The 27509-nt window shown below is 39.6% G+C and overlaps 17 protein-coding genes across 17 annotated transcripts in view; 8 read left to right on the plus strand and 9 right to left on the minus strand.

Annotated features, from left to right (window-relative positions):
• Positions 1–1325: 1325 nt before the first annotated feature.
• JH06_2498 (high mobility group b protein 6-like protein) lies at positions 1326–3062 on the plus strand (the record flags this gene model as incomplete). Its single annotated transcript, XM_014672201.1, has 7 exons — positions 1326–1529; positions 1559–1886; positions 1917–2156; positions 2187–2369; positions 2401–2658; positions 2689–2880; positions 2911–3062. The coding sequence occupies 7 exons, from the start codon at positions 1326–1328 to the stop codon at positions 3060–3062; spliced, it is 1557 nt and encodes a 518-aa protein (XP_014527687.1).
• Positions 3063–3149: 87 nt separating this feature from the next.
• On the minus strand, positions 3150–3622 carry JH06_2499 (NADH dehydrogenase; the record flags this gene model as incomplete). The annotated part of the gene is made up of 4 exons (XM_014672202.1): positions 3150–3273; positions 3306–3377; positions 3411–3521; positions 3555–3622. The coding sequence occupies 4 exons, from the start codon at positions 3620–3622 to the stop codon at positions 3150–3152; spliced, it is 375 nt and encodes a 124-aa protein (XP_014527688.1).
• A 930-nt stretch (positions 3623–4552) lies between these two features.
• On the plus strand, positions 4553–6049 carry JH06_2500 (hypothetical protein; the record flags this gene model as incomplete). Its single annotated transcript, XM_014672203.1, has 6 exons — positions 4553–4681; positions 4714–4826; positions 4857–4947; positions 4979–5380; positions 5409–5571; positions 5604–6049. 6 exons carry the CDS (start codon positions 4553–4555, stop codon positions 6047–6049), a joined length of 1344 nt encoding a protein of 447 aa, XP_014527689.1.
• A 583-nt stretch (positions 6050–6632) lies between these two features.
• JH06_2501 (hypothetical protein) lies at positions 6633–7225 on the plus strand (the record flags this gene model as incomplete). The annotated part of the gene is given in 5 exon segments (XM_014672204.1): positions 6633–6701; positions 6732–6851; positions 6882–6959; positions 6988–7161; positions 7175–7225. 5 exon segments carry the CDS (start codon positions 6633–6635, stop codon positions 7223–7225), a joined length of 492 nt encoding a protein of 163 aa, XP_014527690.1.
• A 224-nt stretch (positions 7226–7449) lies between these two features.
• JH06_2502 (hypothetical protein) lies at positions 7450–8411 on the plus strand (the record flags this gene model as incomplete). Its single annotated transcript, XM_014672205.1, is given in 8 exon segments — positions 7450–7502; positions 7527–7638; positions 7656–7721; positions 7758–7844; positions 7875–7997; positions 8028–8147; positions 8163–8232; positions 8251–8411. 8 exon segments carry the CDS (start codon positions 7450–7452, stop codon positions 8409–8411), a joined length of 792 nt encoding a protein of 263 aa, XP_014527691.1.
• Positions 8412–8519: 108 nt separating this feature from the next.
• Positions 8520–9851, minus strand: JH06_2503 (ubiquitin-conjugating enzyme; the record flags this gene model as incomplete). The annotated part of the gene is made up of 6 exons (XM_014672206.1): positions 8520–8735; positions 8766–8882; positions 8914–9111; positions 9142–9177; positions 9449–9518; positions 9547–9851. The coding sequence occupies 6 exons, from the start codon at positions 9849–9851 to the stop codon at positions 8520–8522; spliced, it is 942 nt and encodes a 313-aa protein (XP_014527692.1).
• A 294-nt stretch (positions 9852–10145) lies between these two features.
• JH06_2504 (hypothetical protein) lies at positions 10146–10505 on the minus strand (the record flags this gene model as incomplete). Its single annotated transcript, XM_014672207.1, has 2 exons — positions 10146–10295; positions 10326–10505. The coding sequence occupies 2 exons, from the start codon at positions 10503–10505 to the stop codon at positions 10146–10148; spliced, it is 330 nt and encodes a 109-aa protein (XP_014527693.1).
• Positions 10506–12173: 1668 nt separating this feature from the next.
• On the plus strand, positions 12174–12739 carry JH06_2505 (hypothetical protein; the record flags this gene model as incomplete). The annotated part of the gene is given in 3 exon segments (XM_014672208.1): positions 12174–12325; positions 12343–12460; positions 12491–12739. The coding sequence occupies 3 exon segments, from the start codon at positions 12174–12176 to the stop codon at positions 12737–12739; spliced, it is 519 nt and encodes a 172-aa protein (XP_014527694.1).
• A 263-nt stretch (positions 12740–13002) lies between these two features.
• Positions 13003–13560, minus strand: JH06_2506 (hypothetical protein; the record flags this gene model as incomplete). The annotated part of the gene is made up of 1 exon (XM_014672209.1): positions 13003–13560. The coding sequence occupies one exon, from the start codon at positions 13558–13560 to the stop codon at positions 13003–13005; it is 558 nt and encodes a 185-aa protein (XP_014527695.1).
• Positions 13561–14116: 556 nt separating this feature from the next.
• Positions 14117–15673, plus strand: JH06_2507 (multidrug transporter; the record flags this gene model as incomplete). The annotated part of the gene is given in 3 exon segments (XM_014672210.1): positions 14117–14692; positions 14710–14826; positions 14837–15673. 3 exon segments carry the CDS (start codon positions 14117–14119, stop codon positions 15671–15673), a joined length of 1530 nt encoding a protein of 509 aa, XP_014527696.1.
• A 1491-nt stretch (positions 15674–17164) lies between these two features.
• Positions 17165–22396, plus strand: JH06_2508 (DNA-directed RNA polymerase III subunit; the record flags this gene model as incomplete). The annotated part of the gene is made up of 19 exons (XM_014672211.1): positions 17165–17220; positions 17253–17336; positions 17369–17579; positions 17610–17755; positions 17786–17840; positions 17871–17987; positions 18018–19655; positions 19686–20067; positions 20098–20156; positions 20186–20548; positions 20579–21001; positions 21031–21166; positions 21197–21485; positions 21517–21579; positions 21611–21839; positions 21897–21978; positions 22010–22126; positions 22161–22290; positions 22321–22396. The coding sequence occupies 19 exons, from the start codon at positions 17165–17167 to the stop codon at positions 22394–22396; spliced, it is 4656 nt and encodes a 1551-aa protein (XP_014527697.1).
• A 268-nt stretch (positions 22397–22664) lies between these two features.
• Positions 22665–24145, plus strand: JH06_2509 (muscleblind-like protein 2; the record flags this gene model as incomplete). The annotated part of the gene is made up of 7 exons (XM_014672212.1): positions 22665–22704; positions 22738–23424; positions 23455–23685; positions 23716–23747; positions 23778–23949; positions 23980–24079; positions 24109–24145. The coding sequence occupies 7 exons, from the start codon at positions 22665–22667 to the stop codon at positions 24143–24145; spliced, it is 1299 nt and encodes a 432-aa protein (XP_014527698.1).
• An 18-nt stretch (positions 24146–24163) lies between these two features.
• Positions 24164–24461, minus strand: JH06_2510 (hypothetical protein; the record flags this gene model as incomplete). The annotated part of the gene is given in 3 exon segments (XM_014672213.1): positions 24164–24256; positions 24267–24342; positions 24367–24461. The coding sequence occupies 3 exon segments, from the start codon at positions 24459–24461 to the stop codon at positions 24164–24166; spliced, it is 264 nt and encodes an 87-aa protein (XP_014527699.1).
• Positions 24462–24503: 42 nt separating this feature from the next.
• JH06_2511 (hypothetical protein) lies at positions 24504–25194 on the minus strand (the record flags this gene model as incomplete). The annotated part of the gene is given in 4 exon segments (XM_014672214.1): positions 24504–24674; positions 24705–24875; positions 24900–25076; positions 25090–25194. The coding sequence occupies 4 exon segments, from the start codon at positions 25192–25194 to the stop codon at positions 24504–24506; spliced, it is 624 nt and encodes a 207-aa protein (XP_014527700.1).
• A 130-nt stretch (positions 25195–25324) lies between these two features.
• Positions 25325–25796, minus strand: JH06_5078 (grip and coiled-coil domain-containing protein; the record flags this gene model as incomplete). The annotated part of the gene is made up of 2 exons (XM_014672217.1): positions 25325–25444; positions 25476–25796. The coding sequence occupies 2 exons, from the start codon at positions 25794–25796 to the stop codon at positions 25325–25327; spliced, it is 441 nt and encodes a 146-aa protein (XP_014527703.1).
• Positions 25797–25982: 186 nt separating this feature from the next.
• Positions 25983–27385, minus strand: JH06_5077 (hypothetical protein; the record flags this gene model as incomplete). Its single annotated transcript, XM_014672216.1, has 12 exons — positions 25983–26139; positions 26170–26224; positions 26255–26300; positions 26329–26439; positions 26479–26559; positions 26589–26705; positions 26736–26822; positions 26856–26880; positions 26911–26983; positions 27014–27125; positions 27158–27279; positions 27307–27385. 12 exons carry the CDS (start codon positions 27383–27385, stop codon positions 25983–25985), a joined length of 1065 nt encoding a protein of 354 aa, XP_014527702.1.
• Positions 27386–27462: 77 nt separating this feature from the next.
• JH06_5076 (splicing factor 3B subunit 3-like protein) overlaps positions 27463–27509 on the minus strand; it is a gene marked incomplete at both ends in the record, with an annotated part of 3803 nt that continues 3756 nt past the window's right edge. Inside the window, one exon of the mRNA XM_014672215.1 lies at positions 27463–27509. This exon is cut by the window's right edge and continues 100 nt beyond it. Within this exon, the coding sequence (XP_014527701.1) occupies positions 27463–27509 (47 nt within the window).

Below are 27509 nucleotides of genomic sequence, written 5' to 3' on the forward strand. Positions count from 1 at the left end.
ACCAATCCTTGGAAGAAGCATGGAAACATTCCTCTGTAAGGACTTTAGTATGTTTGTTTGATCACTTCACAAACAAATGGCAATATACAAACAAAGACTTAAGGCTCTTCAGGAACATATGACATTTAATTCACAGCAATCTCACAGAGAGAACGGAAAGAGGAAACAAGTACCTCACGTTCCTTAAGATCAGAATCAACAATACTACCCTACTTTAGGTTTATCAGTAAACGACAATACCTCTTTCACGAGAAAATCAGGTGTAGTGTACAATTTACTAAATTCCCTTTCACTGTGGTGTCTCTTCGACTCTACAGGAGAAATAGAATCCGGAAGAGGAGAAAACTTCTGTTCCTGTCTAGGAACAGAAGATGATTGCACCTGCCGAAGTTGAGAAGAATATTGTACAGTATTTGGAGCTGTATGATAAATATCATAGACTGGCTTTGGAGTGGTAGGACGCTGCATATAGGGACTCATTTGAGAGAGAGAAGGTCTTATTCCAGATACCATAATACCTGAACTAGTTATTGGTTGAAATTGCTGCGTAGAGGCCTGTTTCTTGGCCTGGAACTGTGTATTGAGTTGCGGTTGCTGAAGAAACGAATTTCCAGCTGCATTAGAAGTAGGAATATTCCTCTGATAATAATCGCTTCCATAGGACATTCCATTCATAGAACCATCCGCATTTGTGCCAATATTGGAATACATTCCATTCTGAGGATGGACCCCTCTTATGGGATTCATACTTTGTTGTTGAAGCCGAACAGAAGATGCATACGAATAGGTGACTCCATTTGCTGTATTACTGCTTTGGTTCATCGGATACCGATTTGTTGGGAGAGTTCTTCCATGAGAATTGTTCATTATTAAGAATCTGAGAGAAGGGGGAATGCCAGTCTTTTTAATACTAGATTATGAAATCATATCAGATCCCATATAGTCTAATTGGTTAGGATAGCAGGCTCTCACCCTGCCGATCCGGGTTCGATTCCCGGTGTGGGAATTATCTTTTCTTTTCTTATTAATACATGTATTATGATAAATCGAATGTAGGAATCGAAAGAAGTATATTTTGAAATAATGGAGATTATGATGAGGGAAAAGATCTGAATAGGTAGAATCTTATAGGGAGAATACCCCTTGAAATGGGTTTATTTCTTGCATTTGCTAGATATCTTCAGATTGTTCAAATTTAAATACAAATAATATATGTATGGATTTCTTTGATTGAAATCTGGTTGCTCTTGACATGAGATACACTCTGGTGCATTAACGGTCAAAGCGCCAACAATGGAGGTAATAGTCTAACGATATCTAGAATAATGCCAGAAATTGATATGAAAGAGGTGAGGGAGTACGCTAGAGAGTACGTTACCAATTCTAGTGATCTCAAGTACGATTGTGGATTGTCAGTGATCGTCAGGAACGTTTCAATGAAGTCTCTCCGAAAATATATTGAAAAGAAACTGGGACTACCCAAGAAATCGTTAGTTCTCCAGAAGTCGGTTTTAAAGGAGATTATTTCTGTACGAATGTGATATACAGTTTATTCTAGGAAGAGATAAGTGCAGTAGCCAAAGTGAGAGGTGCTGCAGAGGCCAAGAAGGCAAGTAATGAGACTGAAAAGGAAACTGTGAAGAGTACAGCGAAGAATACTACAAAGGGCGTCGAGAAGGGCGCTGAGAAGGATGCTGAGAAAGGAAAAAAGAAGGTTGATAAGAAGACCGAAAAGAAGGTTGATAAGAAGCCAGAAACTGAAAGTAAAGTAACGAACGAGAACGAGGACGTGACGGAAGATGATGATGTGAAACCCAAGAAACCACTTTCCTCATATATGCTCTTCTGCAGAGAAAAGCGTTCTAGCGTGATGTCACAATTCCCAGGTACAACTGCAGATAGAAAATGAAGATTAGAGTATAAGGCCAAAGAAGTCGTTACCAAACTAGGTGAAATGTGGCAGGCATTGAGTGACAAGGAGAAAGCCAAGTATGTGTCTCTTGCTCAGGAGAACCGTGAGCAGTATGCTAAGCAGATGAAGGAGTGGCGTGAGCAGCATCCTGATTCTATTACCCATTCTGATATGAAACAGAAGCGCACGCAAAGGGCCCACATTCCTGAGGAGTTCATCATAGAGAAAACTACTGAACTACCAGGTATTGGAATATAAGGCTTATGAGAACTAGAGTTGAGGGGTCGTCTTCTAAACAAGGAAATCAAAGCCTTATGGAAAAAGTTGAATAAGAAGGAGCGTCAGAAGTATCTCGATAATGAGCCCGAATCAACTGCTCCCAAGCCTAAGAGAGCTCTTTCTCCATATAACTTCTTCTGCCGTTTACATCGTGCTGATATTGTGAAGCAGAATCCTGGTTGTTTGTGGAATGGCAAAGTTATCACTAGAAGCGAATCCTAAGGAGGTCATGGGATTGCTGGCAAAGGCTTGGCAGAATGTGGATCGTGGTGTGTTATTTGAATGTCAAAAGCTGAGCGAGGAGGATAAGCAGAAGAAAGCTAGTGAATGTGTGGATGAACCAGAGAAGAAAACTAGTGAACATACGGATGAACCAGAGAAGAAAGAGAAGAAGGTTGTGAAAGAACGTCATATTTCAGGGTATTGTGTCTATTTGAAAGAGAAATATGCAGAATTGAAGACAGAAGGTGGAGTTACTACTGGAGAATGATGAATAGATACCACTTCTAGGGATTTGATGAAGGATATTGCGAAGCAATGGAGAGAGCTGGATGATAACGATAAGAAGGAGTATGCGGAGAAGGCTGAAAAGGTGAGTGTCGGTCACAATAGCAGGAGATTAATTCCTCAAAGTGCGTTTGCTCTGTATGCCAAAGAATCACGCAAACAACTTTTGAAGCAACATCAAGGTTGGGGTGGATAGTTAGGATAATGGTCAGGTATCAGTAAAGAAGAAGCTACAAACCTTCTGAAAGAAATGTGGAAGAAACTCGATACAGAAGAAAAGATTGAGTATGAGAATCGTCTACATGAGATGAGAGTCCAGAAGATCCGTGAAGAAGATGACAGCATGTATTTCTGTTTGTTGTAATCGAATCAGGTAGATCTGAAGAAGTCAGAACACTTCATCTGTTGTACACAAACAAAGAACAAATGATAAAAAAAGGATTCACTTTCGTTAATACTGTGGACGAGGCACCCACTTGCGACTGTTGTAAACACTCTTTCCAACTTCCCATCCAGGGATGTCCTTCATCACCTCCGCCTCATTCTTCAGGTTCTTCTCCTCAACCTTGCAATAACTAGAAAGGAATTGAAACGAAATACAATCTACCGAATATCTTCTTCTGCTTGAAGATAAGGAGCAATGGCGAGACGTGTATTGAATCGTTCCTGGTCCATCTCACTAATACAATCAGAAAAAGGAGGAATCAATTACTTCAGCTTGCGAATGCCATACATCATTCTCCAGAGTCCTAGCCCAATAGTAACAGTGCCAACAAGCCACATTGTGGCTCCTGAGACACGGATGGGGAGATTTCTCTTAAGACTAGCAAAATCACAAATACGCAAGAACTAGTACGTAGCCATCGGATATCCACCTTTAGGTGGGAGATCCTGAACAAAGACCTTAGGTAAGGGAGCAGACATTGTCAGTTCGAAGAAATAGGCTAAAACAAGGACCTTATTATAGCGTCATTCGCGGGAATTCTTATATATGATTTATCTCAACAATTATCAAGTATTGTCGCTTATTTTCTGATCAAATATGGATTCTATGTGAATAAACATAGTTGGCGCGTTTCTGTGAATAGAGATTTCTAGTACATAGAGCTTGCAAGAATTCACAATTCCCGCGAATATGATTAGATGTTGCTTGTGATATAGATCTTCTTGTTTGTATATGAGTGTTTGTTCAATAACAAGTATCTTTTCTATACTCAATACTTAAGGACATCTCCTCTGCAGTCAGCTCGTTATCAAGCTTCTGATATCTCATTCGATATTGTCTCCAATCTATTGTATACATGTTTGAGACAAGTAGAGATACTAGTGATGACTCATGGTATTAATTATATTGGTTGTCAACTCCATCCTAACCTATATCAGAAGAAATAGAATGAAGTATCCTTTTGGTTGTTTCATATAGGCAGTGATTTCACTTTTGTTGATAATCTTAATCTTGATGCCTTACAAAAGCAGACACTGAAATCCAAACACTATAGATAACAGTCCATATGTTTAAAAAGTCAAAATTAGGCATATGAGAATCAGACAGTATTTAATTCACCACTCAATAGTGTATGAACACTTAATTGAATCGCGGGGATTATACATATCAACCCATTCTTCAGATACCCTAACTGAATAGTACCTACTAGTCATATAATCTCACTAGAATCTGATCAATATGAAGAGAATGAAATATAAAACAAAGAATTGGATATGAGATAACAAAAAGAATCCATGTCGCACACAGTTTCAAGTCCTTGGTCTGATACACTAGGCTGAACAGGCGTTTATATTGATAGTTATAATAACCCAGAATCACTATACGTTTCTCAAAGTGTTTCCCAAGAGATGCTTTCATCACTAAGTGGATTCGCCAAACGACTCAGCTCATATATCAGGGAACCTCTAACTGCACTAGGAACTGCAGTTCAGAATGGAGTCTATACGGACGAGTATTCGGTTCCTGATTATCCTGCTGTAATTATACGGTGGATTATTGATAAAATTAGATACTTCACTATGCGGAGAATACAATCGATCCGAAATCGTTTGAGGAAGTGTGGATTGTAATGTCCAAAGCATTAACAACGGAGGATAATAACGATGCTAGGAATGTTATGAAGTAATCTTTGTTGTTAATGTTTTACACTAGTATTACAGATTTTCTATTTAAAAATTGCAGTGAAGATTTCTGCTCAACATGTACACCCTATTTTATGAAGTGTATCAAAGATATGATAACCGTCATTTCTTGACATAAGTGTTTATCGGTAGATGAAGTCCAAAGATACTACAGATGAAGGAGCCAGACTGGCACAAGAGTTTTGTTGTGTTATTGCTCAATGGAAGCAGATGTTTTCATCAAGTCCTCATCCGGAGAAGGTGAAAGTGATTCTTGATGGTATCGAGGATATGGAGAAGAGTGGATTAACCTTTTCGGATACAGTACCAATTCAGGAGGAGGAAGAAGAAGACATTTCTACACTTCCTCTTTATTCTGGTCTTCAAAAGTCTCCAGAACAAATCCGCGTTCGGAGAGAAAGCAGTGGAGTGGGCAGTACCCTAATGAATAGTCGTGTTGGGTTTGATCCAAAAATCTTGTATCGAAATGTCAAACGATTAATCATGAAACTAAATGAGTATGGAGATGATCTGTTCCTTCAACCAGAGGCACGAGTACCATTGTTGTTTCGTTTTGATCTAGAATGTATGTTTAATGTGTACAATGAGTCAACCTGAGTTACAAGAGCTGATAAACCGAGAAGTCATTTTAGGAACCAATGAGAAGTTGATTAACCGACTTCTCCTTGTAAATGACCTCGTATTAAAGGTCAGTGAACGATATTCTCAATTCCAAAAGAAATATAGTATTTGGTGCGAATACAAGTTGATGGATTAGATCAGATTCCACTACCATCTGTTCCTTCGGTTGCTGACTTCACGGAGGATTCTGGAGAATGTGATGATTTCTTGGCACTGTGGATAGCAGATGACAAACGCGAAGCATTGCATCGTTCTAATTCGGAACCACTGAAAGAGGCTGAGAAACCAAAGATCCGAAAAGTGTTGAGTCAGGTCCTGGATCTGTTAAGTAGTGATGCCGATTCGGACGAAGAGGAACCTGTTGTGAGCGAACAGAAAGAAGAGCCTAAAAGCCTGATGGCACGACTTACTAGCAGTTCATTGTGGCCAGGTTCATGGGCGACAAAACCACTGCCGGAGAGTCCTCCCCCTAAAGAGATTAATGATATGATGGGTGTAGATCTGGTAGAAGCCGAACCAGTAGCTCATTCTCCTCGAGTAGCAACAGAAGATTTAATGGATGACTTATTTATGGATATATGATTGTGTGTTCGTTCTCAGTGAGCGATGTTTGTATAGTAAGCAAACAAATGCGCTATGGTTGAACTGAAAAAATAACAGCTATACAACACCAGTCGCATCATGGATGCATGTGAGGATTCATCATTTCCAACTATCGAATCTTCTTACAGTATTTAAATCCTTCTATGACTCCTTAGTATATACACCATCCTAGATCCATTAGATAACTACTCTTATAAGTACAAGGTAGTTTCTAACAAAAATGAATACCAATAATCGAGTCGAATTCTTCCATTCCATAATTCTCAATTCTGTAACTGTGTTTCGTAATCAATCCCAGCATTGGATGCATCTAACTATTTTGTTGGATAATGACATTTGTCAGGTAGTAAATAATGTCCTTCATTCACATCAGGATAGAATCAGTGGAAGTGTTGTGATTCGTAAAACAGGATGTGTATCTTCGAAAACAGTTATTCAGGGAGTGGTCATTCTACAAGTTATAATAGTATTGGATTCTCAGTTATGTTCCTTCTAAGTCTTTATCTGTAGTGGAGGATTATTTTCACGAAGAAGGATTACACTTTGTGAAGAAAAGAAATCAATGGAATTTCGACTTGAAGGAACGAACTCCTTTGAATTCAGTCGTTCAGACCTTGAGAAGCGATTGAATGTAGTCCTCAAATATTTATCTGATGTGTAGATTCTGCTTCCGGATAGTTATTCGGGTTATGGGATCCATGTGAACTATCGTTTGATTGCTAAGACCAAGTCTGTATTTCCTTATATCCGAACTGAACAATTGGTACAAACTAAAGAGGCTGTGAGAATGAGGAGTGTGAATGATGCATAGAAGGACGGTTCCAGCGATTCTGCTGAATTGTATATTAGCAAGAATGATATCAACGATTTTGACGGTTTATTGTGTTCAGTAGTTTAGGTATTTGTCTTTGACATAGTCGAGAGTCGATTTTGTGCCTGAGATTCATATTACCTGCAAAGTAGCTTCCTCATGGATTCATATTCGAGATGGAATTTCTGGTACATTGATGATTGAACAGTGCAATATGGAGATTCAAAGTATTTCTGTGGGAGTTGTTCAGACAGAGATGCTGAGTGAGTATATATTTAGTGTGTGATATGTAGGAATCAGAAATCTCCAACATGAACTTCGTTGTTCTTGTTTTCTATTTCTAATAACTAGATGTAGTTCGTGATACAACCGAAATCGCATGTGGCGACTGTTATCGGCATCAGGAGATTCCATTTGTCTTTTATCCAGATTCGGAAGGAGTATCTAGCGACTATGAGGGCCCCGATGCACAAATCCATTTCTCTCTTCGTGTCAAGGTTCTTTTTACGAATCAGTTCTTTTGTGTTAAATATCTCCCAGTCCATTTCTCCTGGTAGTTTTTGTGGATATGTTTGTTAGAACACTATTCAAGTGTATCATTTATTTACTTGTGCGAGACTCGTTTGTAGTAATTTGCGAATATAGAGAATTGAGTCATCAATTTACTCGAAAGTATTGCTATTTGAGTGATGAAAGTGAAACAATCCTTAACGTGGATATGCTACTTTCTCTTCCTTCTTTCGGTTCTGCTGATCTCGTTGGATTTATGCATAGTTATCGTTTGCAGTGAATGTATGTTCTCGGGAGGGCTCTCTTGAAGTGCAAAAGTTAATTGAAAAAGTGAGAATATGGGTCATTTAGGATCTTATAGCTTAGTATATTTCCCCCGTCATTGAGTATTACGAGTATTCGCTTCCTTCTACATGTCCATTGAAAATCGATCGCTCGAGGTATTACCTCGAAGTAGACAATTGTACTAGCATTCAGTTTTAGAATCTCTATAAAGAGAAGTTGGACTCTGGATATTATCGATGTGGAAAGTGTGGGAAAGTATTCGTACATGAATATTATCTACTTCTCCATAATGAACGAAAGCATCCTCAGTTTACTGATGAAGTAGGTTATGTGAATCCAAATTAGTTTTAGTCTACTGTATGTTTAGATAAGTACAAGAATGTGTTTGATGGTGTAACAATGAAACATATCGATTGTCGCAATCCACAAGTTCAACGGAGTCTAATTCTTTGCCAAGTCGATTTAAAGTTGGTTCTATTATCTTAGAAAACTTTAATGAGTTGTTTTCCTACAGATGAGTCAGACTTCGATTTGGACCTGTATAGTAAGTATGCTCGTATGTCTTCATTGGTAGAATATATGTATCGGTCTTTATGCTCTCCACTGCTTTGTGAGAAGAATTCCCAAGAGCAAACCGAAGAGTATGTCCCGGTTGCTATGACTGCGATTGCTCTTCCAGTGGTTATCGTAGTTGTTATCTTCCTTACAGTAGTCCTCTATTTGTACAAAAAGTAGGGGTTAGTGATTCTCTTCATGGTAGATTCAGTGTACCAAAAGACGATCTCCGAGTGTTTTCCAAGCTAGACTAGTCGTTTCTTTAGAACAAAGGGTAGTGTTGTTTGTTTAATGTTTCAATTCTTCCCGCAACCTCTTTTCGTTCCATATATTCATTGCAGCCTTTTCTGCCACCTTATTTGTATCAAATTCCTTGGAGAGGGATTCAATCAATTCCTCGTCCTTGGTCTTCTTATCTGCCTTTGCATACATCTGCGTCCATTTTCGAGCAGTTTCTTCATACTCTTTTGGTCTCTCTTGATATACAGTTGCAACAGGATAGTCCTATTCTTCACTGATTCATAAATACATTACTTGAGGATCATCTGGTTCAGCAGACGTTAAAAGAGCTTGGATTGAGAGAAGAGCTGTTGTAAGATTAATCGCAGCTGTCCATTTATCTTTTAATATATCCAGACAAATCACACCTGTCTATAGAATCAAATATTTTCTCTTCTAATACTTGACTACTAATGTTCGGATGATATACTGGAGTCATAAATTTGATCACTGGAGGAGAAAAGGGATAGTCATTTTTGAGATGAATAAACAGTTTAAAGTACCCTCCTTCAAAAGGAGAGTCCGAGGGACCACGAATGAAACCATAAAAGCTTCGGTGATCAGGAAATGCATAATAGATACCCAATTCGGCCTTTGGGTTCTACCCATGAAATCGATTTAAGAACCTTACTGCCGATAGTTTGGAGTATTCTACTTCCACACGTTTCTGATAGGACATGTAATAATGATTCTTTATGTCTATCTGAATTGTTCAGTTATTTTCTTGATTATCATAAAATAGGTCAAACAACTCAAGAAATGCCACTTGTATGTTAATAACAAACATCAACATAAAAAGAAGAAATGATACAAAAGCCATCAATCACGAAGAATTCATAGCATACAATCGGTTAATCAGCGCTGCCATACTATTATATGCTTCATTATCACCACTCCGTAGAAGATTCGCTACTCTGTTACAACAGCATCAGATATACCTGCATCACAATTAAGTGGACTTTCATCATTAGGCATCGATAGCATCGCTTGAATGGACACTGCAACACTCTATTCGTGAATCATTTCAGTCAAACACACTTCGAGACCCCAGCGAGGCGACCACTCACTTTTGAGAATGTTAAGACATACAGACCCATTTGTATAGTCAATATTCGGATGAAAGATCTTGGTTTCGAAGAATGCTTTCGGTGGATGGAACGGATAATCTGGAGGTATGCGTAGTTTTACTACATATGTCCCTCCTTGATACGGGGTTCCATCGGGTCCATCAAGTATACATGTCCAATCGAACAGATTATCTTCATTTGCAATCAACCGTATTCCATTAACTTTGTTTTCTCGCAGTTTTTTCAATTCACCTCGTAATCGAGCACCGTTCATGAACAAACAATGAAGGAAAAAAGGGATTTCAATTCATCTTGTTCGTAAATGTGGACTCTTTCCTGCTCCTCTCTCATTTTATCAATACGCATTTCTGTTACTCACTCTCTATCAGGATCATTACCTGCTTCAAGTCTCATAATATGTACTAGAGTTCCAACTGAGAGTGAATCCAATAGATGTATCGAAATAGTGTCAGGAAGATTCAAGGTGATTCCAGGACGAAAGATGGAAACATGCGGAAACTCTGTCTTCTTTGCGATTTCTTCAATGTCTCCTTTGTTTTGTAACCATCTATTTGACAAAAAGTGAGTATGCACACAAGTTGACACTGTATTGGTTAGCTCCCTTGCACGAAAGCAGAGATAAAAACGGAACTCCAGCATGTTGAGCAGTTTTGAGCGTTTTCTTTGTGACTTGGCGTATCTCATAGAAGATTGGTCTCTAGATTCATCATTCCACAAAATCACATACAAGCTCTTCATACGTTTTTGCATTACTGACTAGAGTCTTATTTGGGCCAATCAGTGAAAAAACAATATCAGTATCATGAAAATAATCCTCATGCTCTTCAATCTTAGCAAAATCGACAATCTGAAAGATAACGCCCTCGATTTGTCCAAACATGTTGCTGAAGGAGTCCATGACGTTCATCCTCAACTTGGTTCTCGTAAGATTCTTTTGGCAATACAAGGCTGTGTCTCGTTATCGTGTTGACGATCCACCTTTTCGATTGAAGTAACTCTATGACTAACTGGATTCCAACAGATCCTGTTGCTTATTGTAACCATCCATTTCTTGTTTTACCTCCCAGTACACATCCACGATAGGACCGTCTCTGTTGAGTATTATCGGGAGAAATATCTTCCTTGTTCTGTGTGTTGCTCATAAAATAGAATCATTCTGTTGTTTTCGTCAGTTTCGCCACGTGGCGCAGTCCTCATTATTCATTCTCAGTCATATTGCTATTATAGATGCGACTGTTCACGACGATTGCATTGCTTCTGTCGTGTTTCCTCCTGTCGTTGGCAGATCTAGCTGCTTATGTATAGAGTAACAGTCAGAAAACTCCAATTTAGAATGTACTCGAATCTACATGAGTACACTTCATTTTATGTACTTTGTTGTTGTGATTTGCTTTTGTAGTTATTCGAATCATCCGACCAATCTATGGCCGAAGACAATGTGATTCGGGTACAAATTCGTAATGGGATTATGTCACTGAATTCTGTTATCAATAATTGGGCTCTTCAAGAGAAAGGAAACAATTTCAAGTCTGTGGAGTCGATGATGTCGTGGTTACAACCGAATTCTGATCAGTTTGAGAATCGACAGAACTCACATGTTACGGAACTGTCAACAGTGGCGACGGTTCTTCCAACGCTCCCAGTTGAAAGTAAGCAGGAACGAATGAGGAAGGAGTTTGAAGAGAGTTTGGAGGGGAACAGTCTCCAGAAGCTTCCTTCTATTGAGGTCCTTCAGATTATCGAGGCAACGGTCTCGCCCACAACACAGTCTCCGGTGGTACTCCATCCAACAAGTCCCATGACATCGCATCTGCTGACTCCGGTGACCCAAAGTCCAACCGTTCTACCAACAGTTTCGACCACATCTAATCCAACTGTCTCTACACCTCATCCAACTTCTTATCCAGCTCACCCTACATCTCGTACAACCTATTCAACTCCCTCACCAAGTCCTCATCCTGAGGTTTCCCTTCCTCTGTCAACCAACACAGATCACTTGTCACAATCAAGGAAATATGGAACACTCTCTTTCCAACAACAAGAATCCCCCTTTATCACTGTTCCAAGCCCTTGGAAACAGTCAGATAAGCGATTTATGGGAGTTACAATCCGTCGCTTCACCGGTACTCGAGAAGTGGAGTATTCTCAATTTAATAACAGTAATTCTCTTCTGTTCTCTTTATCTGTAGTTCAGTTCTATCAGGGTAATGTCACAGAAGTCACTATTGTCTCAATCTCAACGTATCATTCTTATTCTTGTCTGATGTAGTCCATCTCGTTTATTTTTCATCCCATATCTCTTAAAACGATGGAAAGGGTAGATATTGGAGTGAGATCTGAATTGTAGACCATACTGCATTGTAATGTACACGCCATTACATCTTATGAACTCAACAATCACAGAGTATTTGGAAATGAAGGTTCCTGACCAAATGACACTCCTATTTTACGGATATTCGAAATCCAATATATATGCCAAAGATTTTCCTGTTAACCTGCTACGGAATATTGGAATTCGGACTGTCACCACAAGTCATTTTCTGATGCTAGATATGGATATGTGGATAAATGGTATATGTTATCGATTAAGTTGATTGTAGATGATATGTATGAGGAAATCCATCGTATTCCCAAATCCTTGATGAATGATGAATTGGCATTATTCCTCATCCCAAGTATATTCTTGCAAAAGAATAAGATTCTTCACGTTTGTACTGGGTTTGAGAAGTGTATCAAGAAGTAAGAACACGAACCAATCTTCATCCTAGATCATTGCAGTATTATCCTCATAGCAAAGAAGATATTGCTGATTGTGTATACCAAGGCAAGTGCTTCTTAGGAAAGAATAAGATTGTGACTCATGTATGGTACTGATATTCATTTTCATTCTAGAGATATGTTACAATGGAATGGCTGAAGATTCCTAAGTCATCAGCTGTTGTGAAGTTTGCCTGTCTGGATAATTTCGAACAGGAACCTTACTTTATCGTAAAACTAACTCCAACAACACCAGTGTATGATGAACGTTTTATTAATTATGGATTCAACAAGATCCAGTATTTTGAGCATCTTCGTTTGCGAGGAGCAAAGCTATATCTTATTTCACAGAGTTTTGCTGTTGACATGGTCCACCCAGAGTAAATGAGAATCAAAACTGTAATTCCCTAGATCATCTTACCGAAAAGCATATATCGCACGATATAAAGGAAGAAGGATATCCAACATGCAAGAACTGTTTGATACTCTTAAAAAGACGTGGAAGAAAGAATATCCACAAGCGAAAAGGGTAGGTCTCTGTCGCAGAAGTAAAGATATGTATGTGAAAGTATTGTGTTCCTATTTTTTCACAAACATAAGAGTTTACAATTACTACAAACCACCATGGTAGGACCTTATCATGGGAACTAGAACTGAAGCCAACAAGTCGTGTAACTTGCATTATATTGTCGTGAAATAACCTTCTCCATAAAAGTATCAACAGCAACTGAAAATGGATCCTTTTCCACTCTGGGTTGATCCATACTCCAGTCAAGCGAAGGAATCACGAAATCATTATCTGGTTTCCTAAAACGGTCCATCTCACTTCGACTAATTGACCAGCAAGCATGATCCTTCTTCTCAGAAACTCGGTTGTATCCAGCATCAACAATAGTATCCGTTGATGAAATCGAGAGGGGAGAATCCGAACGGATGTCTGGGAGTGAAGATTCCTTTTGAACATCAATAGCGCAAAACTTCCCAGATGAAAAGAAGTTTACACGAAATGAAACAGGATCTCCAATTTCCAAGGATTTCTGTACATCACGTGGCATATCCAAATAGTTAAAAGTAATATCTCGAACGCCGTGAATTTTCAGCTTGGAGCGAATGTATCCATGATCGTTCCTCATGTATTGAATCTTTCCGTAAAAGCGCTGCTGAAACAGACTATCCTTGTCGTTACTACAGGGTTCGTACACCATAAGAAGAATAGAAAAAAGAATGAGAGAAGAATACTCCAAGACGTCATTTACGGGAGTTTCATTATCACGATGACGAAATCACTACCAAAACTGCCAATCGAACCTTCAACCCGTCATTATTGAATCTTCAAATCTCCTCAATTTAAAACAACCAAATCGAGTAATTAAGCTGATTGTTGCAGCCAGAGCCAAGAATCCGCAAATTGTTATCCGCACTATCATTCTCAAAGACGAAGCAATCAATCCATTTTGGGATCAACATCCATTATTTATTAATCATTAATCGTTAAAAAATATGGCCAAGTTGTAGGCACTTTAAGGAAGTCTTTCCACAGCATTGTTATGTCACATTGATAATGATCTGATGTTTCTCACAACTGGCTTTTAATACATCTAAGAAGTCAATATATCGATTTTGAGAAAGAATAACTATCGTTATAGAGATATGGTGATAAACGAAGTTCCAAGAATTCGGTAGAGAATTCTATTAGAATTGCTAAGGGAAACAGAGAACCTCGACTGGTGTGGCAGAATTCTAAGACTCTACTCCAGAACTATGACTGAAAACAAAACAGATATAGCGACAACTGAACCAAATTCAGGAATTGAGAGCGAAGTTGTGGTTATTGAAAATGATGATCTATCCAAAAAGAGTATCTCTCCAAAACTCGAAGATAAGGAGGCCAACGAATACTCAAAAGCTGATTTCATGGCTAACGAGTCTGTTGGTAAAGTAATCTGGAAACTAACATATCCTTCGATTATTGCAAAAGTGGTCTCTGCCTTATATGCAGTATGTGATACTATCTTTATCAGCAATATGGCTGGTGACAATGAAGATGATCGAAGAAATGCACTTGCTGCTGTAACTCTTGCTATGCCTCTCGAACAAGGAATTATTCACAGTCTCGTGATGATGGTCAGTAATGGTGGATCTACTCTCTATGGGCAGAGTATTGGAGAGAAGAATAAGGAGAAGGGAGCGAAAACGATTGGAAACACTTATACTCTCGAGATTATCATCGCCATCTTAATGGCAATCATTATGCCCTTGATATCAAATCCATTTCTACGACTCCTCGGTGCAGATGAGAATACGGGAACTCTGAAACCTGGTGAAGATTATATTAATGTTCTATTTTATGGAAGCATTTGTTATGCCATGTCAATGGCATCAGCCGATCTCATACGAGGTCAAGGATCATCTCTCTTTTCTTGTCTCGTATCATTAACTTCCGCTATCCTGAACATTATTGGAGATCCTATGTATATCAAGGTTCTTGGCCTTGGAGTGTCTGGAGCGTCGTTGTCGACAGTCCTTGCCAATCTGATTAGTGGTATCATTGGTATGTTGTTTATGCGCAGCAAGAAGGCAGTAATACATTTCACTGGAAAGGATATGAAACCAGATTGTCAATATGATGGGAAGATTATGGTAACAGGAATGTCTGGTTTTGTTTCTGGCTTTGCCGGGGCTTTTGTTACTCTGATTAGCAACAAACTGGTCCTTCACTATTCACCAAATCCTGAAGACCCAGCCACAACCTCTGTGTTAGGTGCTTGGGGTGCCTTAAGTAAAATCTTCTTCATTAGCTTTATGCCATTGATTGCTCTAGCTCAGGGTATTATGCCTATGCTTGCTTTCTCAGCTGGAGCCAAGTCCCATAAACGTTTTATGGCGTGTGCCAAGTTGACATTTTATTGGATGGCCGGTATTACCATCTTTATTGAAGCATTCATTCTTATCTTCACCAATTGGATTGCGACCTTGTTCTCTAACGATCCTGTATTCATCGAGTTCTTTGTCCCTGCAACAAGAATTGTTGTAAGTGGTGTATTCCTTCAACCCATTGTCATGGTAGTTTTCCCCATGTTACAGGCAATTGGTAAGGGTGGTCTCGCTGGTATGTTACTGGCAATGAAAACATGTTTTATTCCTCTTATCCTCCAACTTGTAATGAGTATGATGATGAAGAGTTATTGGGGTGCTGTGTACGCTTATCCGATTGTTGAGATTGTGAGTGCATTGTTAGCTATCTGGTTGTTCTTCAAGAACAAAGGAAACTTCATGGGAACACAACTCCCTATTCAACAGACAGTTTACTCTGTTTAATAACAAACATGAGAACGATTTGTTTTCTCCACTTCTTCTAATAATCGACTTTTATACTTGGTAAATAATGTTCGTAATTCAGCTCGGAGTTGAAGCAATTCTTGTATCTAGAATTCATCAAACTTCGAGCATTTACGTTCTCATCAATCGCATTGGAATAGATATCACTATCTTGCGTTTGTTCCTCATTCCATAAACCCAACGACTCCAATTCATCTTGTACATACACATTCAAGTGATCCTTATATCTTGACAAGGTTCGAAATATCCAAGGATCCTCCTCATAGACCCCTTCACTATTCAGCCTTTTCTTAATCCGATCACTGTTCTTTGTGTAGTACTCTTGAATCTCTTGAAGACTCTTATTCACTATTCATTACTCACACATCACGGTCCATACCCTCAGCTTCATTCTCAGGAATCAAGCAACTCATCAGACTATCAATAGCACTGGAATTATTGTGAGGAGTATCTGTCCTTTCAGACTCGAGAGACGGAAAATCAGCTATATAATCAACAAATAGGAATACAAACCAAGACCGAGAAAGAGACGAACCATTTCGGGATCTAAGGGAGAAGAGCAACACTCCACATCATTCCAGTATTCTGTTAATACTGAGAAATCTGTAGGAGAGAGCTCATAATAGGAAGGATAGAACAAATCTAATCATTACAACTAATCACAAGTACCACCTGATGTGATTGTTTGAGATCGAGCCCTCTTCCTTCGTTTCATAGATACAATATCCAATGAAGGAAGAGCAGGCTCTTCACTGAAAGGTATCTCAAGCACTTTATTACGTTCTACCTTTAATATTATCATTCACATCTACTATTTGAAACATGTTGTTTTGAGGAGGCAGGAGATACTAACAATGTTGGGATATTATCTTGTGTACCTTCGTCCTATCCATCACAATTCGTCTTCAAACTCACGGTAATGGACTTCCTTGTAATCCGAATGATCTTTCTGTCCTCAGCAAGAGCTGCATGATATTCCTCTGTAGTCAACTATGATAACAGCTCTCCAGAAAACCCACTGCCTCAGAAATCGAATGCAGCCTCAATATCTCCTTTACATCGCGTTGCCGTCGAAAACCAATTTCATCTTCATATTTCGACATCACTGCATAATTCTGCGTGATAGATGCTTTTCGCTTTTGGAGATTTTCCAAGTGGTCCTGCATATCACATATCCATAAGAAGCATACACGAAGCGTAATCAAGAGAAGATCCTTCATACTGGGAGGAATCTGTCTCTTTGAAGCACAAGCACGAATTATAGACAAATCATGTAGTGAAATCCCTGGTAACAACTGCAATGGCTCCACCTGGTATTTCTTCTCCTGATGGTCACATTTAGCAGCAATTGGTTCCATGAATAGAACTGATTTATGAATACAAAAGATGTAATTGTCTCTTTGGATGGCGTAATCTGCGCCATCTTTTCGCCAACGCTAATTGGCATAACCAGTTTGTTCACTTACCAAAATGCCTAAGAAATCTCATTTGGTTAAGGATGTAGTGTCTGAACAGAAAACACCAAGGTTCACTTGTTTTTTTGGGAATTGAACATTAGGCCTAAGAGAGTGAGTGGGATTCAGTATGGTGTGTTCGGAGGAAACGATATGAACCGTATTTCAGTCGTGGAAGTGAATGCAACGTGAGGTACTTGCTCAGAAAGCTTATGATTAGCGACATTTTCAATCCAATTAACAGAGAACCTACTGCTAATGGAGTTTTGGATCGTCGTCTTGGTATCTCCTCAAAAGCTGAAGTTTGCCAAACTTGCGGTAAGAACATTGCAACCTGTCCTGGACATTTTGGAACAATTCATCTCGTCATGCCTGTGTTCCATATTGGATATTTGAATATGGTAGTTAACCTTCTCCGTTGTATTTGCAAAGTTACTGCATTTCGTTTCAGTAATCTATAGAAGTGCTCTCGCTGTCTCCTAGGAAGCGATGATCGGGAGTATTACCTTCGCAAGTTCCTTAATCCTTACACAGATGTTCTCCATAAGCGTCAATACAACAAGCAAGTAATCGATCTGTGTAAGAAAGTCGTGGAATGTCCCTATTGGTAGGGGAAGGATTGTTGAGTTATGAATAGTCATGCCCTGAATGGTGAGGTGAAGAAAGTAACAGGTACAGCTTCGATCCGTCTTGTACATATCTTGTTGATGTGTTACAAATAGGAACATATTATTGACCCTCACAAACTATCTGAAGAAGAAGAGGAAGAAGTTGAGAAGTCTTTTGAATCGTGCTGTAAGTATAACAGTGAAATTCGTTCGTATATGGATAAAGCAGCTGTAATGGATTGTTCATATTCTGATGTGTAGGAAGATCTTACCGCTCAGGTAGTTCTGGATCTGTTCAAACGGATTCCATCTGAAGATCTGCCTCTTATCTGGATCAATGAAGTATCTGGTCGTCCCGAGAACCTGATTCTTACAGATATTATGGTACCTCCTGTGACAATTCGTCCTTCCGTCCAGATGGAAAGTACAGGTGGATCGAATGAAGATGATATTACTATGATCCTTCAAGATATTGTTCGTAGTAATGCTCAGTTACAGAATTCAGTGGGGAATGGTGCCAATATGCGTATTGTGATGGACAATTGGGACCATCTCCAGATCCTTTGTGCTGAATTGATCAATGGAGACTTACCTGGCATGTCTACTCTTGTCAAATCTGCTATACCTAAGCGTGCTCTGGTCCAGAGACTGAAAGGTAAACAAGGTCGATTCCGAGGGAATCTCTCAGGCAAACGTGTTGAGTTTTCTGGGCGTACAGTCATTAGTCCAGATCCCAATCTTTCTGTTGAGGAAGTTGGCGTTCCTGTGATGGTTGCTAAGAAACTTACATATCCTGAACGAGTCACTGCTTTCAATATTGAACGATTACGAGCGATGGTACGAAATGGAGCACACAAATATCCAGGAGCCAATATGATTCGATCAGCTAATGCTCGACCCATCTCCTTACTATATGGGAATCGTGAACGAGCTGCTCAGAATTTGCGAATAGGTGATATTGTTGAGCGTCATTTGATTGACGGAGATGTTTCTCTCTTCAACCGTCAACCGTCTCTTCATCGAATGTCTATCATGTCTCATCGTGTGAAAGTTCTCCCATGGAAAACGTTCCGATTTAATGAATGTGATTGTGCTCCATATAATGCTGATTTTGATGGAGATGAGATGAATATTCATATCCCTCAGACAGAAGAGGCTCGTATCGAAGCCCGTGAACTGATGGGAATCAAACATAACATCATCAATCCTCGAAGTGGTGAGCCTTTGATCACGGCTACACAAGATTTCATTACAGGTTCTTACGTGCTTACTCAGCGTGATGTATTCCTCTCTCGTTTTGATTTTTGCCGACTCATTGCATTCCTAAGTGACGCTCAAGAGGTTGTTGACATTCCTACGCCTGCTCTATTGAAACCAGTTCCTCTGTGGACTGGAAAACAGGTGTTTAGCATGTTATTGAAACCAAACAAGAAGGAAGGAGTGGTTCTCTCTTTGGAAATCAAAGCTAAGAATTTTACCTTCACAAAGCATGATACCAATCCATGGATGTGTCCTGATGATGGATATGTTGTTATCCAGAATAGCGAACTCCTCTGTGGTAATATTGATAAGAACTGTATTGGAGGCAATAAGAAGGGACTCATTTGTGTTTTAGTTCGAGATTTCTCCCCAGAAGACACTGTTAAAACCATGGGAAGACTAACAAAATTAACATCACGATTCTTGATGGATTATGGGTTTACTATTGGCTTGGATGATGTAACTCCGGATGCTCGTTTATTGGGAGAAATGCATGATATCGTTGCAAAGAACTATTCAAAGGTGGATGAAACAATTCATCAGTACAATGAAGGAAAGTTAGCATTACGTCCTGGTTGTAATGCAGAACAAACTCTTGAAAGTATTTGTTCAGGATTATTGTCTGATATTCGTGATTCTGTTTGAATTTGTGAATGAGTTTATCTGTAGATAGGAAAAATGTGTATGATGAATCTTCCAAAGACAAATTATCCATTAATTATGGCAACTTGTGGTAGTAAAGGTTCTGCTATTAACATTTGCCAAATGATCTATTGTGTTGGACAGCAAGTCGTATCAGGAAATCGTATTCCTGATGGTTTTATTCAACGTTCATTGCCACACTTTTTACCAAATGCTAAGGAACCCAGTGCTAAGGGATTTGTTGCAAATTCCTTCTACTCTGGTCTGACTCCAATGGAGTTCTTCTTTCATACTATGGGAGGACGAGAAGGTCTTGTTGATTCGGCTGTGAAGACTGCTGATACTGGATACATGCAGAGACGACTTATGAAAGCCTTAGAGGATCTGTGTATTAGTTATGATAGTACAGGTGAGTATGTATGAAGGATTTGAGGTATAGTTCGTACTGCTGATAATGAAATCGTTCAATTAGTCTATGGAGATGATAATTTGAATGCTGTAGTATTTGAAGTGTAGTTTGACTATAGAGTTATATGGAGAGTAACAATGGACCTGTAGATTATGAGAGAACATGGTCTGTAATTCAACTTCGTTATGATACACACGGCATACATGAATCTCCTTTAACACCAGCTTCCATTTTGGAGTTGGCTGAGGAGTATATTAACGAACCTCGATTCCTTTCCATGTGTGGAGATACTGTTCATGGTCAAAAGTTCCTGCATGAATTGATGGAGTTCATTCAGATGGTTGCAGGACGAGCATCTCGGGAACGTGTACTGTTGGGTCAGGATGATGGTTATCACTATATGGGGTCTCATGACAATGGACGTCAGTTCCAGCTTGATCGTGCTCCATATATGGATCATCGTCGCTTGCGTCAGTTGTCTGTAGGGATCGAACGGATGACTTATGGATAGGAGTCAGCTGTATATGAAACGCAGTTACGTCAATTCATTGATTGCGTGTATGAGAAGTATCGACGGGCTATCATCGAGCCTGGGGAGGCAGTAGGTGCGATTAGTGGTCAGTCTTTCGGAGAACCAGCTACTCAAATGACATTGAAAACTTTTCACTTTGCTGGTGTTGCTTCTATGGATATCACGCAAGGAGTACCTCGAATTAAGGAGATCATCAATGCAACACCTACAATTAGTACTCCCATCATTACAGTAGAACTCTTGAATAGTCAGGATGAAATCTCAGCTCGTGTATGCAAGGGTCGATTAGAACGTACTTTGCTTGGTGAGGTGGCTGAGTACATCAAAGAAGTATTTACACCTGAGCTATGTTTCCTTGACATTCAGCTAGATAGTGAGGCAATTCAGAAGCTCTATCTTCCAGTAGATATTTAGTATGAGTTTCATTGTAGATAACCGCGGAATCGGTTCGCAAATCTATCATCAACAGCAAACTGAAACTGAAGTTGAAAGATGAGCACATCACTACGAATGGTCAGTGGGGTTTGCGAATAATACCTCCATCTCCTGTAGCCACCTCGGCTCATCGTAGCACCCTACGTTCTGGTTGATCCTTAGCTACTATCTCTCGTGGTGATGACCAGTACTTCACGCTGCAGCGACTCAAAGAGATGCTTCCATCGGTCATTGTGAACGGCATCCCGTCTGTGCATCGAGCTGTTCTCAACAAAGTAGAGAAGCCTGAGGAGCACATCAATCTCCTTATTGATGGAACAGGTCTCTTGCAAGTAATGGGCACAGCCGGTGTTGATCATACAAAAACCATCACCAATCATGTTCTCGAAATTCTGGAGGTGCTTGGAATCGAAGCTGCTCGTACTGTTCTAATTCAGGAAGTGTCCAATACGTACTTGATAGATGCATCATGTGATTAATAGATATGGCAGTTATGGTTTATCCATTGATATTCGTCACCAAATGTTATTGGCTGATTGTATGACGTAATACCTAACTGAATCCTATGATTCCTAGATTCAAGGGTCAAGTCCTTGGAATTACACGTTTTGGAATCGAGAAGATGAAAGAATCGGTTTTGACATTGGCTTCATTTGAAAAGACTGCTGATCATTTGTTTGATGCTTCCCTTCACGGCAGACATGATAAGGTGATCGGAGTGAGTGATCGTGTAATTTTGGGAATCCCTATTCGTCTGGGAACAGGTCTGTTCTCCATTCTTAGCAAACCATATAGTTTTGGAAAAGTCCCTCCAAAGAAGATGACTTATCTATAAGGAGTGGTTTGTTTGTTCATAGACCAGTTGATCACTTGGGAGATGTTCACTGTTATTAAAAAGGCTGTTCCAGTATTCCCAAGAATGATCTCTACAAGGGGATTTGGCAGTAATAACTGAAACAACTGATTTCCTTCTAGTTCACTTTACTATTAAATCATTTGTTGATGAGTATACTACGGAAGAAGTGAAGGTGGAAGCTGAGGAAGGACAGACGATCCTTGCTGTTGCTCAAGAGAATGGTGCCAGTCTGAATTGTAATTGTTTTTATTCGTTATTTTATGGCTTTAGCATTCTGTGGAGGCAACTGTCACTGTGGAGGGTGCCACATCAAGATGTCACAGGGCATTACTGACCTTCTTCCGAAAATGTCTGAACAGGAAAAAGAGACTCTTAAGAAGGGAATTGACGTTGATGAGAGGTATTGATGGACGCAGGTTCTAAAGTCTAGTTCACGTCTGGCTTGCCAAACGAAGGTAATGCCGTGTATGGAAGGGCGAGTTATTGTTGTCCCCCTTGCTATCTGATATGCGCACATTCCTTCTCTCTTTCCTTGTTTGTTAGTAGTTTTTTTCCTGCAACTCACTGTGCTACTTCCAATAAGTAGGAGTGAACACAATTGTCGCATGCTTCCAGAACAAACAATATAGAACCGCGGTTTTTGAGCTTCCAGTTAACATCATTGAAAGTGTGCGTGGGGTAATTACCTTTGTTGGCTCCTATTGTTTTCTAGGTTACTGGAGACTTCCTACTGTAGTGTGGTTTGTACTAACAATTTCTCAACGAGTGGTAATAATGAATAATTCTAATAGTAGTGGAAGTTTATTACATGATTGTAGTTAGATTGGTTCCTCTTTTAGCCTTGTAGATAGCCATGGTCAGCAAGTGTCAGCCGGCCATCTGAATCAAGATACAAATGGTTCAGATTACTCTTCGGTTCGTGATAATGCAAATTTAGTGGAGAGTGACTACTATACTGCTTTAGGTGCGTCATCTCACCACATTCCCCATCGATCTCTGATTTTCGATCAGGAGTATAATGATGACGATTTTCTATATGGATTTGGTGATGATATAGCCTTTCAGGATAGCTATGGACTTGATAATTCGGACTTAGGTCGAGGCTATGTGTCTACAAGGACACTCTTGAATCCAAAGGGTCAGAATTCCAATTACGGTTTCGATGTTTCAGAACCCTTTCGAGGTCATCGTCCCACGCTATCGCTTCTTGGAACGAATAGCGAACTTGGATTAAGACGTTATGAACGTGGATCTTCGACGCTTGGTTTGAATCAAGGTGGCGATTTTGGTTCACAACTCTTAAGCGAGCCACCTCTTTTCTCCGAGTCTGAGACACTAAACCAGTATATGCGCACTCCACCTCCTTTTCCAGCACCTTCGGTTTTCTCCGAGCGTCCTTCTCATTATCGTATGGATTCCTGTTCATCGGTTCAGGAGATGTCCATGATGTCTCCTTCTTTTAGTCTGTTAGGGGCAGTGCCAGAAACATCTGTCTCAAGTCATCACTCACGCCACGCTTCAGGTCTTGTTTCTTGTTAGGTTTGTTAACCTTATTCATTTCTAGTAGATAATCGCTCTCAATCACTGAAGCAGGATATGATGGATAATGGACCTGCTTCTCAACCCTATTCACCGATTCCAGTTGAACAAGTCGAAGAGCCTGTATCCAAACCAGCTGTTCACTCGTCATATCCAACACAAGAAGGAACAAAGAAACTTCCATATGCATGTCGAGATTTCCGGAATGGGAAGTGTACTCGAGGGGAAAGTTGTAAGTTTATGCATGTGTATGAGAGTAGGATTGAATAAGAGAGGTGAAATTTAGGTGCTGAGACGAATGATAGTATTCGTCCTGCTGTAAGCATTCAATAGAATTGTAATGAATAGAGGAATTCTCAGATTTGTCGTGATTTCTTACGTGGTCAGTGTCAGAGGAAGAATTGCAAGTTTCTTCATACTTATTATGAAGGAGGGGATCATGTATATCCCTATCAGATGTATCCTGTTGATATGGATCTGTACTCTCAACAAGGGTATATGATGCCTTATGGACCTTATGGTAGATGAGAAGAAAGAGATTTAATTGTAGGGGGTGGAAATGATTATGGACGTGGCATTCCGCTCAGTTCTACTCCATTGAATCCCGATAGTAAGCCTTTTATGAGTGAACATGTTACCGTCCATGAAAGGTAGGAATGAATCTTCAGTATAAGTTTAGTTCAGCAAAGGGGAGCGAGAGTGAGGGTAAGGTGTAAAACCTGTTTGAACTATCACTACTTGAGTAGTTTCTGGTCTTTCGCGATTGCTGTTAATATGCTATGGTGTGAATTTGTTTGAACAAACACAATACCACCAACTGGATAATACTTGTGATACACGGCTAATCAACCAATTCTTCTTCTTCTTTTCCTTCTCTTTCTTCTCCTGCTCTGCCCGTTTCGCCTCTAACCGACTTTCGATCGAGCTAAATCCATACATTGTTAATGCATCTTTGCCACCATCCATATCCATCAAATCATCCACAAAATCCGTCTCACCATCATTATCTGTTGGAATTTCTGCATTTGACATCTCTTCTAGTACATTTCTGCCCTTTATCAACCACAATCACTCTTACGCAATTGCCTTCTTGACAACAAGGTGTCGAGATTCATCCTTTGTTTCCCGGATGAAGACAATTATTAGATTTCGTGGTTTATCAAAAGTAATCGACAGAACTCCAGTAATACCAATAATCGTCTCCTGTAAACGATTGCGCAATTCATCGTCATTTAGACCCATCATCTATTCATGAGGTATCTCCAATTCCCGTACTTCGTAGCGATACGCTTTTGGAGTCGTGTATTCTTCAATCTTTGCATCCACTTCACTTATAACATCATTTATATTTCCATTCTTGGCCTTCCCTCGATATCTTATCACATTGTCTAAATAATCAGCTGCTGCTTGTCGTAAAGGTCCTTCCTCGTTCATGCTAATATCCAACTACAAATAAACAAAATTCACTACTAGAACCATTGTCGTTGTTACAGCCGACATTGCCTTTAGTTTGGGTTTAATATTTGGATTGCTCGAGAGAAATCGAAAAGAACGAGCAGCAGCCAAGCGTACGTCCTCATCATTGAACTTGAGATACTCAAGGAGATTATCCACAAGTCCTACAGAAATAAAGTGTAAACCACTGGACTTTACCATCTACAGCAAAGAGACTCTCCTGGGCATCCGGATCCGCTGCCAATTGAAGTATGTGTCTTACAGCACCTCGAACACTGCAGACAATATCGTCTCCAATAATGTCATTCATAACACTCAATGCCTTAAGGATTCTCTATTTCTCAAGGATTCATGAGGCGAGAAGAGCGGGAATCAGGGTTAAATGGCAACCAAAATAGTTCCCCAATCAATCATTATTCCTTATAACAAACAATCTGAAACTAACTACTCTTAAACTCTTTGAGGAGTGATGCTGAGTCTGTATATCGATTGTTCCGAATTAGTGGAGTATCCATAGGAATTCGACTAGGAGCTCGATAAGACATATCACCACGAAGAATCTACTCATCATTCTCTTTCTCATTCACATACTTTCATTTCACGTTCTCCAAGAGATAGCAAGGATTTCATTACTGGGAAAAGGAAGGTGCGTTCAGAAGAACCTCGAGGGAAACTGATGAATTTGACAATCACTTCTCTCATGTACCACATATTCGCAACTGGGATCTCTTGTTTCATCTCAGCTACTTCAGCACGTGTAAGACGATGATACAAAGACTTAGGGATTTGAAGTGGCATCTCCTCGTTTGGATTCAGGCTCTCAAACACTAAAGCATTCATTCGATTCATCTGATTCGATAACTGACGGATTCGATTCATTAGGAACTCTTCCATTCGTTGATAAGCCAACATTTCCATCTAATTATGTCATTCCATCAATATCTCGTACATTGGTCTCTTTCTGTCTGTAGCAATAATTCAACTCCTTTAGACTATCACCCAGTGTAGCCACCTACAGTCCATCTTTCCTCTCATTCCTACTGTTTCACGTTTCATCGCATCAACTACTCTGTTCATCTCCTCTTTGTGACTTGTTTCCTATGGATCATTCTCATCCCACTCATCCACCATCTCATTCAGAATCCCCATTACTGTTCCATGGAACTTCTCACTTTCAATCAGTTTCTCATTCAATTCATCTCGTTCCTTGTGACATACGTTATATCGTTTCTCCAACACATCCAACTGTTCCTCTCTACACTTCATTCATTCTCTTGAATCCCACAAATCCTTCACATGACGATCCAAAGCTTCATTCTTATTGGTCAGAGAGGCCATATCTAACAATCACATCTCCCTCATCAACCAACCTATTGCTGTTTGTTTCTGATCCTCACGAATACGACGAAGTTGAAGCTAATTCTCATTCTCTTTCGATTCCTACTTGAAGGGATTCTGTATCTACTCCTTCCTTCTCCTTCTCACTATTTCCCATGATCAGCAGGAGTTGTTGGTGTTGCTGTTTCCGAATCCTCTCACTTTCTCCCAGTTCTGACTAAATCTCAGATTCATTCATCAAACACACATCAAGAACACTCAATCGTTTCTGTAATCGCTCAATCTCTGCATCTCGTTGACGTAGTTCTTGTTGTAGTGTACACAAATCGATCTGTTCCTACATTCAATCTCTTTCCAAACACACACCTCCTCATGAACACTTCCACTGTCATTCCGATATGCCTTCTGAATCTCCTCCAACACATGAACACGCTCCACTAATCGTTTGTTTGACTCCATCAGCTCTGATATCTGCATATCCTTCTATCTGTCATTCACTCAACAAACACTTACATCTCTGTCTTCCACAAGAGCATTCGTAGATAAATGAGCTTCTTTCTGTAGTGTTAATCCTTGAAGCATCTCTTCTATTCGTTGTAGCTATCTCTCACACTTCCTTTCCTTTCTTACTACTCTATCTGATACTCCTCCTTCACTTCTATTCATTACACTATTCCTTTTATCCTACTTTGCTTCTTCAATAAGTCCTGACACAACATCTGAAATCCGTTTCTCATACAATCGCATGTTCTGTTTTACAGCTACACATCATCCTATTCTTACACTCTCACTTGTAAACAATTCTGAGGCAGTTCGATTATGTTCCATAATTCTTGCTTCATCTCTCTCTTCTTCTCTTCTTCGATATCCTCGGAATCGAGCTTTCATTTCACTAAGACTCATCTACAAACTCAGTCCCAATAATCAATATTCACCGATTTATCATCTGTAATCTGCAATTCTTCAGCAAAGAACAGTTTCACACCTTCTAAATCTACTTTGTACCGTTCTTTCTCTTGTTCCAGATTCAATAATTTCTTGTTCAATTCCTGGATATCTTACAATCAAAATACAATTCATACACGTATTTGTTGAGACAGTGAATCAGAAAGACTTGGAGTAGAAATAGCCGATCTTACTTCCTCTTGACTCTCTGAATTCATCAACTTAAACAATGAGAAACACTGTATCTGAATCTCTTGTTTTATCTCATTCCCACGGTTCTTTCATTATTCTGTATTCAATCAAACAATTCATAAAACAACACTACATTACTCTGCTCCGTAA

The sequence above is a fragment of the Blastocystis sp. subtype 4 genome (assembly GCF_000743755.1).
Source record: "Blastocystis sp. subtype 4 strain WR1 chromosome Unknown seqid_0107, whole genome shotgun sequence".
Classification (NCBI taxonomy): Eukaryota; class Bigyra; order Opalinata; family Blastocystidae; genus Blastocystis; species Blastocystis sp. subtype 4.